Below are 16,581 nucleotides of genomic sequence, written 5' to 3' on the forward strand. Positions count from 1 at the left end.
TTACTGATAGAAGGGTGCAAAAATTTCCAACTCTGATTGTGGATTTGTCTATTTTGCCTTCCAGTCTTCCAGCTCTGGCTCTATCAGATTTTGTTTCATGTAGTTTGAATTTTTGTTATTTAGGTGATTTCATATTTAGAATTACAGTTTTCTTACTGAACCAAGCCCTCTATCATTATAAAATATCCCTCTTTATCTCTGATAAAATTCCATGTTTTGAAAGCTACCCAGTCTGATATTAATATAGCTACTCCATATTTATTTTTATCCTATCTTATTTCACATTTGATATTTCTTTTTCCATTCTTTTATTTTTTTACCCATATATGTCTTTATATTTGAAGCACATTTCTTATAGAGTTTTATAGTAGAGGTTTGCTTTTATACTCAGTCTGACAATCTCTTTTAACTGAAGTGTTTTTTTTTAATTTTAATTTTTTTCTAACTGAAGTGTTTAGACCATTAAGAATTAGTGCAGTTATCAATAGGATTGTGTTTAAATATTACCTTGATAATTATTTACTATTAGTGTCATCTGTCCTTTGTTTTTATTCTCCTCTTTTCCTGCATTTCTCCAGATTAACTGAAATATTTTAGCATTCCACTTTATCTCCCCTATTAGTTATTAGCATAGGTCTTTGTCTTATATTTTTAGTAGTCATTCCAGGGTTTATAGTATGCATCCAATTTCTTAGTCCACCTTAGATTACATAACCAAGTCACATAGAATGGAAGATTTTTACAACAGTGTACTTCCATTTCTCCTTCCCTTCTTTGCATCATAACCAACATATATTTTAGCTCTACATATATCATAATTATATTTTAAATAATTATATTTTAAATAATTATATTTTAAATATAATTTTAAATAATTATATTTTTAATATAATTAAATTTTAAAGAAAATTTAAATAATTTTAAAGAAAATTTAAACAAAGAAAAAGTGTTTTGTATTTACCCACATACTTAGTATTTGTGGAATTCTTGGTTCCTTTACATCGTCCAAGATCCCACCAGTATTATTTTCCTTCAGCCTAATGACTTCCATTAGCACTTCCTTTTGTGCAGATCTCCTAGTGGCATGTTCTCGGAGATTTTGTTTACTACGTTACTATGCTGCTCTTATTTTAAAAAATTTCAATAGGCTTTATTTATTTATTTACTTTTTAGAGCTGCTTTGGGTTCTATAACTGAGTGGAGAGAACAGAGAGTTCCTATGTGCCGCTGGCCCCGCACATGCACAGCCTCTGCTATCAACATCTTGCACTAGAGTGATGTATTTGTTACAATCAATGTAACACCCCAAATCCATAGCTTACATTAGGGTTCCCTCTGGTACTGTGCATTTTATGGATTTGGACAAATTTATAATGATATGTATTCACAATTTTAGTATCACACAGAATGATTTCATTGTTCTAAAAAACTTTTGGGTTCCGCCTGGTCATCCTTCCTTCCCTCCTAACCTCTGGCAACCACTGATCTTTTTGCTGCCTTTCCCCTGAAAGTCATACAGTTGGAATCATATGGTATGTAACATTTTGGATTGGCTTCTTTCCCATAATAATATGCATTTGAGTTTCCTCCATGTTTTTTTCATGGCTTAATAGCTCATTTTTTTTAATAACTCATTTATTTTTAATGCTGATAACTTTCCATTGCCTGGATGTAGCAGTGTTTGTTTCTCCATTAACCTTCTGGAGGAAATCTTGGTTGTTTCCAAGTTATGTCAATTACGAGTAAAGCTGCTATAAAATCCTGTGGGGTGGTGTTTCATGTAGACATAGATTTTCCACTCATTCTGATAAATACCTAGGGGCATGACTTTTGGATCATATGATAAGTGTATGCTTATTTTTGTAAGAAGCTGCCAAACTGTCTTTCAAAGTGGTTGTGCCATCCCTGCATTCCTACCAGCAATAAATATGAATTCCTATTGTTCCACATTTTTCTCAGCATTTTGTGTTGCCAATATATATATTTTTAAATTATTTTGGCCATTCTAGTAAGTGTGTAGTGGCATCTCTTTGTTGTTTCAATTTTAAATTGCCTAAAAACACATGATATTGAGCATCTTTTCATATGCTTATTTGTCTCCTGTATATCTTCTTTGATGAGGTGTCTGTTGAAGCCTTTTGCCCACTTTTAAAGTCAGGTTGTTTATTTTCTTATTATGGAATTTTTTTAGAGTTCTTTATATATTTTGAAAAACAGTCCTATATCAGATATGTTTTGGGGAGTATTTTATTCCAGTCTTCAGCTTGTTGTCTGGTCTGGTTGACAGGTGTCTCTCAGGGAGCAATAGGTTTTAATTTTAATAAAGTCAAGTTTATTAATTATGTTTCTCATGAATCATGTCTTTGATATTTTATCTAAAAAGTCATTGCCAAACCCAAGGTCACCTGAATATTCTCATATATCATCTCATCTCCTAGGGTTTTACAGTTTTATCAAATTTTACATTTAGATATAGAATCCATTTTGAGTTAATTTTCGTGAAGAGTGTAGGTTTTGTTTCTAGACTCATTTTTTGGCTTGTGAATATCAAGCTGTTCTACCAATATTTCTTGAAAAGACTATCCTTTTCCATTGTATTGCCTTTGATTCTTTACCAAAAATCAATTGATATATTTGTGTGGATCTAGTTCTGGGATTTCTATTCTGTGCCATTGATCCATTCATCATTCTTTTGCCAATGTCACACTGTCTTGATTACTGTAGCTTTATAGTAAGTCTTGAAGCCAGGTAGTGGCAGTCTGACTTTGTTCTTCTTTAATATTGTCCTGGACATTCTCCTTTAATACAGTCTTGTATAAACTTTGGAATCATCTTATTCATATCCACAAAATAACAAGCTGGGATTTTGAATGGGATTGCACTAAATTTATAAATCAAGTTCAGATAAACTGACATCCTGACAATATTGAGTCTTCTTATCCTTTGATAGCCTTTATTTTTTGCTAAGTGAAGACTACTGAGTTGGCAGTTTTTTCCTTCTGCACAGGAAAGATGTCATTCTTCGTCCTTTAGCTTTCATTTTTTTCTGATGAGAAACCTGAAATCTTTATTATGTTCCTCAGTGTGTAAGTTGTGTTTTCCTCTGAGCTGCTTTTAGGACTATTTCTTTGTCTTTGGCTTATAATAATTTGATTATGATGTGCCTTGGTATGGTTTTCTTTTTGTTTCTCTTGCTTAGGATTCACTGTACTTCATGATTTGTGAGTTTATAATTTTCACCAAATTATATATTCATGTGTACCTTCAAATATTGGAGCACATTTGTAATAACTATTTAAAGTCTTTGCTAATTTCATCATCTTTCTACTTCTCGAATATATTTATATTGACTGATTATCCTATTGGTTATGAGTGAAATTTTTCTGCTTTTTTTTTTACTTCAAATTTTTAACATTTTTTTGTTAGTTTCAGAAGTAGAATTTAGCGATTCATCAGTTGCATATAACACCCAGTGCTCATTATATCAGGTGCCCTCCTTAATGCCCATCACCCAGTTATCTCTTCCCCTCACCCACCTCCCTTTTAGCAATCCTCAGTTTGTTTCCTAGAGTTCAGGATCTTTTATGGTATATGTGAAACATTTTTTGATCGGATCTTATGTTGTAAATTTATGCTGGCTTTTGCTCTATTTCTTTAAAGTGTGTCAGATTCACTCTAGGTTAAACTAGTTTCAGTTCAGTTTGATCTTTTCAATGTTTATTGTCAAGTTTTTTTAGAGCAAGTTTAGATTAGCTTTTATTTTTTAAGGGTAATGTAGCCTTAAATCTATAATGTGATGCTTTTAGGGTCTCTGACAAATGGTACATGTGTTTCACATGGATTCTCTACTCTGGTTGGAAATAAACTTCTCCAGGTCCCCTGTGAATGTGTGGAATTCTTCAGCTTACAGCTCTTTGACTTCATGGGGTTTCACCTACATATGCACGGTTTAACATTCAGCAACAGGCTCAGGGGGATCACTCTGTAGGCTACTGGAATTCTTTCTCGGTGCAGCACCCCCTAATCTCTGACTTCTTTTTTTTTTTTTTTTTAATTGGTTTATTTTCAGCATAACAGTGTTCATTGTTTTTGCACCACACCCAGTGCTCCATGCAGTACGTGCCCTCCCTATTACCCACCACCTGGTGGTGGGTAATCTCTGACTTCTTAACTTGAAGTGACTACTGAGCTCTGCTTAGGTTTGTTCACTTTGCACTGTTGTCTGAAAAGAATTTAAGCAGAGATTTTTGGCAATTATCGGGGTCACCATGTTTGTTTCCCTCTTTCAAATGGCTTCTTGTACAATGTCTGACAAGAATTGTTTCATATATTTTGCCCATTTTTCTGATTGTTTACAGTAGCAGAGTAAACTTAGCTTTGGGTATTCCATCATGAATGGAAACAAAATTCCTTACACATTGATCTTTTACTATAGTTCTCTCTGCAAGTATGCCATTAACGCTTTATTGCAATGGTTTTATTTCTTAGTAATTATTTTTATAATAGACATTTTAATTTCAGTGATTATATTTGTCATCTCTTGTAGTATTTAATTTTTAAGCCTCCTTCATTCTATTTTAATTGTAGTTTATTCTTTATTCCTAGCTTATATACCTTATTTAAAAATATTTTAAAAATATTTATATTATATTCTGTAGCTAATAATTCTTATATCTGAAATCCTTATTAGGGCTAATCCTACTATCTGGTGTTTGTACTGAGTTTTGCTCACAGTGCTTTGATTCCTTGTGTATCCTGTGATTTGAGGTTCTGACACCTTATTTGATGGGGCTTTATCTACTGAAAGCCTTTAAGACTTGGGCTACAATACCCAGAGATTTATTGTTGTCTTTGCAAAGATCTCACAGTGTTGTTAACCTGAAATTGCTTTATTAATTTACCAGCTTGGGGTTTTCTGGACCAGACAGATGGTGTAAATTAAAACCTCACATATACATTAGGGAAGCCATGGTATAATTCTTGGAGGACTTTTCCCCTCCTATCTAGAGCGCTAACCCTCAAAGGTAACTGTTCTTATCAACTCCTTTTCTGGTGAATGAACCTTTTTACTCTTTGTACTTTTTCTGAGGGCATAACACTTGAGGATATGGAGGTTGGTGTCATTTCTACGTCTTCATCATTCATGGATCCACAGTCTTATTTCCCACTTTTCACTAGTTTTTAGAAAGTGAACTAGTAGGTTAGGGAGACTGGAAAGTCCTCAAGAGCAAGCACAGAATTACTACTTTTGTTTACTACTTTCATTTCTATATCCTTCATTTTCTGCCTCCAAGATTTTCATTATCATTATTTATTTAATACTGTTAAGGGCAGCTCTGTATTCAAAAGGGATATGTATGATATTTAATGTGGGATTTCTAGGTGATCTGTGGTGGGAGGATTTTTTTAGGCTAGATAGAACACCAGTACTGTTTGAAACACAAATGTACATCTTCCACTTCAATTCTTTACATGGTTGGCACACTCTCTTGCCCTAGGTCTCATCCAAATGCCCACATTCTATCTTAAGTAACTGCATTCCCCAACCAGTTGCTCTCCATCACATTATTCCTTTTATTTTCCTCTCCTAACACACTGTAATAATCTTTTCCCAAAGGGTCTTCCCATGCATATTGTCTTGTCTCCCACTGGGTGTGTAGGAGCTATGACAGGAGGTACTAAATCCCTATTCTCTACTGTTTATTTAGCCCTAAGGACAGTGTGTATCACAGGATGGATGTCCAAATATTTGTTGGATGAATAATTGTTTTCTTGAAGCAAATAGAAATCAAAACAGAACATAAAATACACTTTAAAAAACTAGATTATGCCAATGAGGACAACATACGAATGCTCAGAATTCTCAGTTTGGTGTTTATAACTTGTGATATCAAATTGTCAAAAAGTTATTGCTCTTCAATAATCTCAGAGAGGGCAGCTGAGTTAAGAACATATTATTGCCTACCAACAGGATACTCTTTTTTCCAGAAATCAAGAATTGGGCTATCATAAGTCATTTACCTTCTTTATAATTGAGGGGTTATTCAGGTATCTGGACAAATGTGGCAGCTTCAAGTACAATAGCTATTTCCATTTGAACATGGCTTCCATAATGAATTCTGAAACTGTTATTCCTTTTTCAAATAAAAGAAAAGTAAGAAAGTGATTTTATTTCAGTATGTTGGGTTTTTATGAAGTTTTTAGCAGAATTATGAAAACGTCCTTCAAAGAGTAGCCTAGAAATATCTTCAGGACGTGACATCTCCCTATGGCCAAACAGAATCAAGAGTGTCTGTGTAACCTCCTTCCATGTGTAAGTAGTTAGGAACTATTCCACAGAGTACTGAGCTCTGTATTTTGACATATCAAATCCCCTAATAACAACCTTGAGCTTAGAAAATGTCATCTAAATATAACTAATTCCCTCCTTGTAAATCTTAGTATTTCTGTTTTAACAAAATTTTCACACTGTTCATAACAGTTTTCTCTTGGGAAAAAACATCTCTTAAAACAAAGGCAATCATATACCCTAACTCTGAACACCACCAACAACAACCATAAAGTAAACATTTACTGGGTACCTGTGATGGGCTAGGCACTGAGTTAAGAGCTTTATCCCTACAGGTGAGTAAACTGACACAGAGAGATTAGGGAACTTGCTCAAGGTTAGTTAGTGGCATTCGATAATTCCGTATACTGCTTCACAAAGAAAAATAAATTCAATGTTATGTTTTGGAAACAGAGTCAGCTCTTGAATTTCTAAGACTGATGATTCTATATTCTTTTTTCTTTGGTTGTTGGAAAACCAAATCAGAAGTCTATATTTTGAGTAGAAAGAATATGTGCTTGGGTCCTTATATGGAATATGAATCTAAATCAGTGGGAGGCTTTATTTATGCACATTTCCCCAATTTTTGGAAGTATCCAGGTTGTATGTATTTTAAGCATCATATTAGTGGCATTTCACTCAAAATTGTATAATGAACATTATTTCACTTCAGGGGCAACCAGTATTTGATTTGAGCCTGCAGCCATGAATCTTGTTGAACTACTTGTTCATGAATGCTCCCTAACAGGGTAACTTTCTTTGGCTAAGAATCTTGGCTGGTTTATGATGACATTGAAGAAGATGCCATGTCAGACACCTGGAATCTAAAATAAAACTTTTCCATTTTCATATATCTCACATTTGGTTATTTTGTTTCTTCAACTCTGATCACTTTAAAAAACTTGTTTCTGGAGTTTCTCTACTTCCTGGAGGTGGTGAGTTCTAAAGTGAGGTATGGTACTTCTGTAAGACTTTGATAAGTATTTTCTAGAGCTGGAGAATTACTGAACTTGTTTTGGTCAGTTTGGCCTATATTTCATTTTTTTTAAACTTTATGTTCTTTTGCTTGTGAATTTATTAGCCCCCCTTTCTTTCAGGATTTAATTCAATTGGAAAGTTCCCAGTACTAAGTGGCTAAGAAAGAAATACTCACGTGCACCTGGACCACCACCACCACCACCACCACCCACACCTTGTAATGATGCTCTATAGTGATAGGGAGCACCCTTCTGCTTCCCTGGGAGGGTGGGGAAGTATTAAGGATTTTCTAGAGCAGCTGAAATTTGATAAAGACTGTGTTCAACTTGTTTATTGCACCTAAATAACGGGTTCTTTGTACAATAGGCATATGTCCCTGAAAAGACTACATAGGCTCTTTCTCCAACTTATGTTTTCCAAGGGTAGTAGCTTAATTTCTGAGGTTTTTTTTTTTTTCTGTCTTATGTAGCTAGAGACAAAAAAAGTATAAAACAAATAAGCATGGAGATGAAAAGTACAGCATAGGGATTATAGTCAGTAATACTATAATAATGTATGGTGACTGATGGTGACTACATTAGTGAGCACTGAGTAACATATAGTAGAACTGTTCAATCACTGTGCTGTACACTTGACAAATATAGTTTGTCAACCAAACTTCAATAATAAATTTTTAAATGGTACAATGGTCTCATATTCAAGAATATGAATTTCTACAGAAAAGGGGAGATGTAAAAGGATGGATTCTTCCTTAAGCACCTGGAATGAAATAATTTCTTTGTCTCAGATTCAGAATGCATTATCACCTACACTACAATTTTCTGGAAAGGAACTATTGAAATAGCAAAATTCTAATTTTACTTTGTAACACTGCCAGGATTAGACCAAGCGTCTAAAGGTCCAGCATTTGTGGGGCATGGTGTCCTTTCAAAGATTTTTAGAACAAAACAAAACAGAAAACCTTAACAGATGATAGAGAAAAATGATACCAAAGTATTTAGTGTCACATTTCAATATTAAAATTTAAATTTGGGTTTTTTTCAAATAAGTTGATGTAATTTTCCTTTTTGCTTGAAAATTTTCGTGACTTAATTTTAAGAGGTAACATAGTATGGGATATTAATTTTCATGGGAAAAATAAAACTCTATTTCCTCCATTACATAGATGAACACAATTTGTTTAAGAAATTTAAAAAAATTACTTCCAACTTTCTATTGTAAATGTATATTAACCCACGAAGGTCATTTATTGTCTCAGATTTCAGTTCTTGCATCAGTGAAGGCCCTAGGATTTGGAATAAATACGAATTAAGAGGCCAACTCCAGTCCCAAACACCCTATCTAGTCTAAGGGGTCATTCACTCACCTGGGGTTTTGGCAGGCACTCCCGGCAGTGTCTCCACCCTTCACCACGTCTGGGACGTTTTCTTCTTTCAAATGCTCCTCTGCTTCTTGTAGGGGCCTGGTTTCAGAGGGGGAATGTTCAGGTTCTCCAACACACTCTTCTCTCTGATCCGTTTCGATGTGAATTAAAGGCACTTCTCTTGAGCAAAGTGACCTCCTGGTGCGGTTTACAGGCATAGTCCCCTGGCACGAAGAAGTTTCCTTTTTAAAAGAATCTAAACTGTTGTGGTTTGTAAGAGGAGCAGCTTTGCTCTGAGATGCCACCAAGGGCTGTTTGCTTTCAGTAATGGAGCCTTTCCTTGGGTTATCAACGGACTCCTGAACAGGAAGAGTTGGCCCACTTTGCACTCTGCTTGAAGCTGGTCTGTCTGCACATTTCTCCACTTGCATGGGAGAGCCACCAGAGGCAGGATCAGCCTCAGCTGCCTCGGCATCATCCACTATAATTTTGTTCTTCTGCATGAGGGCTTTGATTGAGTTTGCCCACGTCTCGTGAATTAACATGTTGGTGATCTGGTCAGTTCCCCCTCTCCAATACAAGCAAGAGTCAGATTTGCAGAGACCTGAGGAGGAAGCGCTACTGACTGGATGTACACTTAGGAAGTCTTGCTGGCTGTTTTGAGCGAAGCCATCTAAAGAGTTGGCTTTGATGGGTGCGTTCACTGTCAGCCTGGCGCCCAGGGATCTGCTATCTGGCACGGACGACTGTCTGTAACACAATGGGGATCGCAGAGAAGGTGACAGTAAGCCAACCGTCCAATCCTGGCTGCTTCGTCTGGAGGAGGTGCTGTCTCTGCTTTCTCTCTCAATGTCCCTCAGCATGTACCTATAAAACTCCTCGGTTATGCTCTCGGTGCTGGACTGCTTAGAGGGACAGCTTGGCCTCACACTGAGATGGTCATTTTTACGGCATGCCTGTTGCATGGCTGAGTTCAGGATGCTGCTGGCGTTCTTGCCCGCATAGTAATCCAGCAGTAACTCAAACCCTCTTCCTTCATTTTCCATCTGGTTCACCATGAACCTGGAAAACTCCTCAGTGATGCTCTCACAGCTGGACTGCTTGGAGACAGAGCTGGCCCTGCTAACTGGCTGACTTAGGGTACTCATTAAACCCAGGCTGTTTACATAAGCCTGGGCATTCGAGTCCTCCTCTGGGATGCTTTCACAGCTGGAGGCCTTCGGCCGGTTCCACCTGTCTCCACTGAGTAACCGGTTCCGGGGATGACTCTGGGCTTGCCAGACACCATCCACCATGGAGAACTCTGTTAGGTTCATGATCTTGGCTGCCACTTCGTTTGCAAAAATACTGACAGAATCCGGGACGTCCTCAAGGTTCATCGACTCATCCATGACCCTGTTCATCAGCTTCTCCTTAAGCTCCGGGTGCTCATCGGTTTTCCTCTTGATCTCGCTGAGCCTTGGTGGCTTGTGTTTCCTCACTGCGGCCCCACTGGTCTGGCTTTCCTTCTTCCTCTTCAAAGACCGGCAGGATACGTTCGGGGAAACCGGAAACTCATTCCCTCTCTTCCACGCACAGAACCAGGGTTGTTTTCCATTTGAGTTGTCAAGGCAAATTGCTGCGATTTCAGTTGCCATGGAGACAATCATCTCTGCTAATTCTTCCGCGAAGTCCGTAATGCAGTATATATCTGCGTGTTTTGCCTGTAGCACAGGTTGAGCAGGAAGCAGCAAGTCATTCCCTAACGAAGACAGGTTCACTTGAACTTCATTGTTTAGAGGGGAGGCACGATTATACTTCTCCTGCACATTTGCACTGGCGCCGTCCTCTGCGTCGTGGGAACCTCTGCTGCCCTTGCCCACTGCCAGTGTCCAATCTCCCTCCGAAGCTGCTCTGTACTCACTCTCACTGTGCCTGCGCATCTGATGAGGGTTGTTTGGATCTTCTCCTGCCATTGCTTTTTGATATATTTCTCTGGGGGCTGTTTTAGCAGTTGAAGAATGAGGCTCTCTGGGTCTACAGGGCCAGTGAGATTGCAGCATAGGGTTCTGGAAGAGGCCTGGCTTCACCGGGCCCTTGCTATCTTGCTTCGGACAAACATCATCTACAAGATTATTGATCACAAGACTAGCACTGCATGGATTGCTGAGTGGAGAGCTGCTGGAATACTCAAGGGCTTTGGTCCAGGCTAGACTGCCAGCCTGGTCAGGTGGCCGGTAGCCTAATTCCGTTTCCGTCCAGCTGATGGTCTCATCAGCGAGGACGGCGGGGCATTCCCCAAGCTGTACAAAACGACTCATCTTCTTGAATGTAAAGCATATCACACGGAAGAGCAGCTGACTGGCACTCTCCATCAAGGTGTCGAGGGTTTCGGGTGAATGCCTGCTGTCGTTGCGACCAAGCATTTTGTTTTTTTGGTGAGCTTCATCAATGGAATGCTTCAGGATAACACTGGACAGGGTCTGTGCCAGCTCATTCCTGAGGACATTTTCTGAGCTGACATTTTCAAAGACCTGAGGCTTTGAAGCAGTTTCTATGATTCTCTCGCTCATGGATTCCATGAGGTCTCCAACGCTGCTACAGGCACCGGACCTTGTTAAAACCAGAGCAGCCTCCCTGAGCAATGCCCAAGCAATGGCCTCATTTCCCAGCTCCAGGGTCCCTGCTGTGGCCAGACCACAGAGCGGGGGGACAGCCGCACAGGCCTCAGCTGCACACGAGAGGCCACTCGGAGCCTTCGCCTCTCCAGGTTCACCCAGGCCACACACAGCAACGGCACTTGCCACCTGAGTCATGCCACACAGAGCAGATGGAAAGGAGTATTCACTGGTGGAAGGCTCCTTGAGTACTTGTGGTATTTGAGTTTGCAGTGGTTCATGGCCTCCCAGTGGAGGAGTTGAAACCAAAGATTCTTGCTCCATTTTGAGCCTTTCTGTGGCCTGAGGACTGGAAATGGTTCCAATCACAGTGGCCGCGCAAGCCAGTGCAACTTCGAGAGCACTCTGAGGGTGACTGCTGGAGTTCTCTCCAGAGGGGACACCTGAGGTTTCGACGGAGACCTCCACCTCAGACCATGAGGGGATGCCCGCCTCAGGTGCAGCCTCACTGCCATCTGGACTCTGAACAATGACAATTTTGGGGAGCTTGTTCCATGACTGAGGGACCACTATACCTTTTGCGGAGCAGCCACTGGGTAGCAGAGCATTTCCGACAGAAACACTGACTGCGGAACCGTGGGGCGGTGCAGGCTGAGACTGGGACAACCGAATAAATGCATCTTGCAGCACGGATTCTGCTAAGTTTGTAGCATACTCGCCAGCAGTGGCTTCTCCGTCCTGCTTGGGGGGAAAGGCATTTGTGCCATCTTCACGGTCCCCGGGATCCAAGCTGTTGTCATGCTTAGTGAGGGCACTATATATGGGAGGCCCACCGTTCTCAACCATCCTGGAGAAGTAAGCATCCCCAGGAATATATGGTGCCTGTGATTTTTCCACGTGACCTTTAACATTTTCTAAATAATAATAATTTGTGGCTGGCCTCTTATTCTGCACAGCGTCACCTTTCCATTCCGATGGCTCGACTGATGCACCAAGGCTCTGCAAAGGGGTGTCTTCTACTTTTTCCAGCGATCCTTCTGCTTTCGTCATCGGATAATATTTGCCAGTATATTTGTCTTCCAAAGCACAAAGCAACGTTTCCTTGTTGTTAGTCCATTCCTCCTGAGTGGCTTCCTTTGGTCTTTTACTTTCCAAAAGAGTAGCTGAGACATTTATATTCTCATAACCTATTGAAGACAAAATGAGGGCTCACCATTACTTTTTCTATAGCAGGATCTCATGAGATTACTTTTTAAAAATGCCTTATTGAAAAAAAAGTAACAATTACTTTTTTAAAATGCCTGATAGAACCAGGGGTGTTCCCCCCTCCCCCCAAATAAACAGCATTTAGAAAGACAAACGAATCCAAAAATGTTTTTGAGTTTCATTATAGAACCACACTCAACAAAATGTCTTTCGATGTGGGATATAAATGTCCGCACTAGAGTGGGAGAAGATGGCAGTGGGAGCTGAGTGCTAATCCTTCCTTTCTTTCTTTAAAGATTTTTATTTATTTATTTGAGAGAGAGCGAGTGAGCAGAGGGAGAAAGAGCACGAGGCGGGTGAAGGAGGGACAGAGGGAAAGGGACAAGCCGACTGATTTGGGGGCTTGATTCTAGGACCCTGAGATCATGACCTAAGCTGGAGGCAGATGCTTAACTGACAGAGTCACCTGGATGCCCTTAATTATCTTTCCCCATGGCTCCGTGGGAAAAGTAACCCAGATAGTTGCATCTCAGAGCTTCCCAGTGCACATGGAAGGAGGAGGAAGAATGTTTACACCAACCTCCATAGTAAGCCTTGCTGCAAAAATTTGCTCTGAAGTTTGGGTAGGACTTGTCCCAGGGATTGACAACAGCATTGGCAGGATCCCTTCCTCTGTGGCTAAGAGTGGGGAAGAGGAGCACATCGTTCACTGAGCTCTTTGAATCTGTCATTCAAAACTGAATAAAGGCTAAGGGCTAAGTACTCTCCTGCCTTATTTCCTTCTGTCCTTACCATAAATAACAGGTAAATATTATAAATACATATAGCTCAATACAGTAAGTGTAGCCGTGCTAAGAGGCACTATTATACTCCCAAATACTGGATAAAGAAACTGGGGCTCAGAAGGACTAGGTAACCAAACCAGGCTTCACAGCCTCTAAGAGACAGTGCAAGAATTAGGCCAGTTTAAGTTGGCATCAGCTAATGGTGGCTTTATGGAAGTCTCAGGGAAGGTAACTTTCTTCCCTGTGATAGTCTTAGTCTCTTGGCAGGCAGGAGGATGTCCTTCAGCATCCCCAAGGCATCTTTAGGGAAATGGGGCCATCCAACCATTGTGTTGAAGTGCTTGAGTCGGCAGCTTCACTCATGGTCTGTTATCCTCCTGTCCTCCCTAAACTCTGTAAGTGAAGATTGTGGTGTGTTAGCCAAACCGACATGGCCTGAAACTTTCCTGAAATCCTAGTCATTTTTAGAGGGTGACTACGGCACATTTGTTTCATGGGGCAGTTCTCACCGCTCCTATAGTCTTCCACCTCGTTTTCCTCCTCCAAGTGCTCAGAGGCGGTGAGAAAGTCCTCCTCGATTGAAGACAGGGAGCAGTTGGTGTCATCCTCCACTTTTAAGATATTTGTTTCCAGATGGAGTTGCCGCTCCTGCACCAGCTCCAGACCGATCAAAAATTTGTTGATTTCAAAGATGATGCAGTTGGTACTGTTTGCCCTGTTCCCTCTCGCACACTGGACCAAGCAGATATCTGGCAGCCAAGGGCACTGAAAGCAGAGAGGAAAAAATGTATTTATTGAAAGCGAGAATAAAAAACCATCACTTCTGACCTTTCTTCTTCCACCAGTCCTTCTTGTTACAAGGAATGGGGGACATTTAAAATATTTGGAATATCTTCTGGGCTTCGATGGACGCATTGCTTGAAAAAAAATTCAAGTGCTATTCAAAAATAAATAGCATAAATAAATGGGAAAATAAAGCACACAAGGTACCCAGGAGAAAGTTTGACTTCGGGGAAACTAGACCAGTTGCATCACATATTTTGTGGTCTCCTGCTAAAGTAAAAGTGGCTCCGGGCAAAGTTAAACAGGTTAAGGAAGCTTTTCTTCAAAGCTCTTAAAGTAGGAAAAAGGACCAGAACCGAGCTGGATCACAACTCCACTGAAACAAAAGGCCCACGGGCTTTTTAAGAGCTGGTGTCAGACGGCTGCAGGCCATCTGGACTTGCTGATTGGCTTATCTGCATGGGAGGAAGTGGCTTTGGAACTTGGAGTCAGGCTCCTGCTGACCTTAGGCTCCCATTCTTCCATGGAGAAAGGGACACTATCTTCCATGATGATCTTACTTCAGAGATGGTTCTCAGGTCTTTGGTAAAGACACTCCTAGGGTGCCTGGGTGGCTCATTGGGTTAAGCCTCTGCTTTGGGCTCAGGTCATGATCTGGGATCATGGGATCTGGGGATCGAGCCCCCCATCAGGGGGGTCTCTGCTCAGCAGGGAGCGTGTTTCCCTCTCTCTCTCTGCCAGCCTCTCTGCCTGCCTCTCTGCCTACTTGTGATCTCTGTCTGTCAAATAAATAAATAAAATCTTAAAAATTAAAAAAAAAAAAAGAATCAACACCTAAAAAAAAAAGAAAAAAAAAAAGAAAAAGACATTCCTGAGCTATAAATCTGGGATGAGGCTTTTCAAATGGTTTACATCTCAAAGGGGCAGAGTTTCCTAACTATGTTTTCTAGAGTAAATGTTCTGAGAAAAGGGCATCAGTGCTTTCAGTCTGGGAGAAGCCTGCCGGAAGTCTAGTCAAGCTGAGGGGAATGTTAAGGCTGTCTTGGTCACCCTTCTTGATTAACGTACGTTCCAGTTTCTCAGACCAAGATCCTTTTCTGCCTTGGTGATATTCAGCAAAGCCTGTGTCAGTATTTCAGAGTTTCTATTAACCACAGTTAGAATTTATGATGTGTGTTGCTCATCTGAAGAAGCAGACACAATGAGGTATAAAGAAATTCACTGGAAGAGCTCTGATTATCTTGAAAAGGCAAGCATATGAAGAAAGCAGTGATGAGGAGGCCCAAATCATTGGATGGTGTCCCTGTGAGACCTATTAATTTTCTTCTGTTCTAGGGTGACAGACTATATCCTTTTTTTTTTTAAGATTTTATTTATTTATTTGACAGACAGAGATCACAAGTAGGCAGAGAAGCAGGCAGAGAGAGAGGAGGAAACAGGCTCCCTGCTGAGCAGAGAGCCCACGTGGAGCTCCATCCCAGGACCCTGGGATCATGACCTGAGCCAAAGGCAGAGGCTTTAACCCACTGAGCCACCCAGGCACCCCGACAGATCATATCCTTATTCTCCACTACACACTTTTTGCTATCCATATTGTTGTTCATTAGAATAACAAAAAATTTCAATTACTCCTTCACAGATGACTAGTAAATTATAAACATATCTGTGCATTGGGATTTTTATTTTTTATTTTTATTTATTTATTTATTTTTTAAAAGATTTTTTGACAGAGAGATCACAAGTAGGCAGAGAGGCAGGCAGAGAGAGAGAGAGAAGCAGGCTCCCCGCTGAGCAGAGATCCCGATGCGGGACTCGATCCCAGGACCCTGACATCATGACCTAGGCCCACGAGGCTTAACTTACTGAGTCACCCAGGGGTCCCTTTATTTTTATTTTTATGAAGGGAACAACAATATGCTGATCATAGTAATTTTTAATAGAAAATTCTTTGAATGGAAATAGGAGTTAGTAGTCAGGAGAAACCTAAATAAATTTATATCAAGGTGGAATTTGAAATGTTTGGAGGAAGTAATTTATGTATAAATGTGTGTCTCATAAAAAGGATTATTTAAGTCGTATGCTTACCTGCAGTTAGAGTTCACTGGGTCTAATCCTAGTTAACTTGCCATTTTGGAATCCTTGAGTCTGAATACGTGTGTGTGTAAGGGGTAAGTATGTGTACATTCAGAGAAATATCGACATGTAGACATCCACATAGTATTTCTGAAAGTAGTATACCTTTTTCTTATTTAAATATCATTTATTAATCTTTTTGGTTTAATATTATAATTAGAGTAATTATAAAATGTAAAATCCAGTCATTCTCCAAGGGGTCTAGGGGGCTCAGAAATAGAATTGATCTATGTGCTTATGTAATTAGGTCTGTTTTCAAAGAAGGGGTTCATAACCTTACTTTTCAAAGTATGGGTTGTAGACTAGCAGCCTTGGCATCACTTGGCAGCTGGTTAGAAATCTGTAATCTTGGAAGTCACCTCAGATCCAGTAAATCAGAATCTGTATTTTCAAGAAAAATCTCTTGGT

At 39.8% G+C, this 16,581-nt stretch overlaps 1 protein-coding gene across 4 annotated transcripts in view; it reads right to left on the minus strand.

The window, feature by feature from the left end:
- LOC123951053 (SPHK1 interactor, AKAP domain containing) overlaps positions 1 to 16,581 on the minus strand; it is a 175,352-nt gene that overhangs the window by 20,515 nt on the left and 138,256 nt on the right. For all 4 annotated transcript variants that reach the window (XM_046019685.1, XM_046019683.1, XM_046019682.1 and 1 more), the window contains exons 6-7: positions 13,767 to 14,022; positions 8,673 to 12,453 (exon numbers count right to left, since the gene is read on the minus strand). In XM_046019685.1, coding sequence (XP_045875641.1) covers positions 8,673 to 12,453; positions 13,767 to 14,022 — 4,037 coding nt within the window. The remainder of the gene's footprint in view (positions 1 to 8,672; positions 12,454 to 13,766; positions 14,023 to 16,581) is intronic.

Source organism: Meles meles, chromosome 9 (genome assembly GCF_922984935.1).
Source record: "Meles meles chromosome 9, mMelMel3.1 paternal haplotype, whole genome shotgun sequence".
Lineage (NCBI taxonomy): Eukaryota > Metazoa > Chordata > Mammalia > Carnivora > Mustelidae > Meles > Meles meles.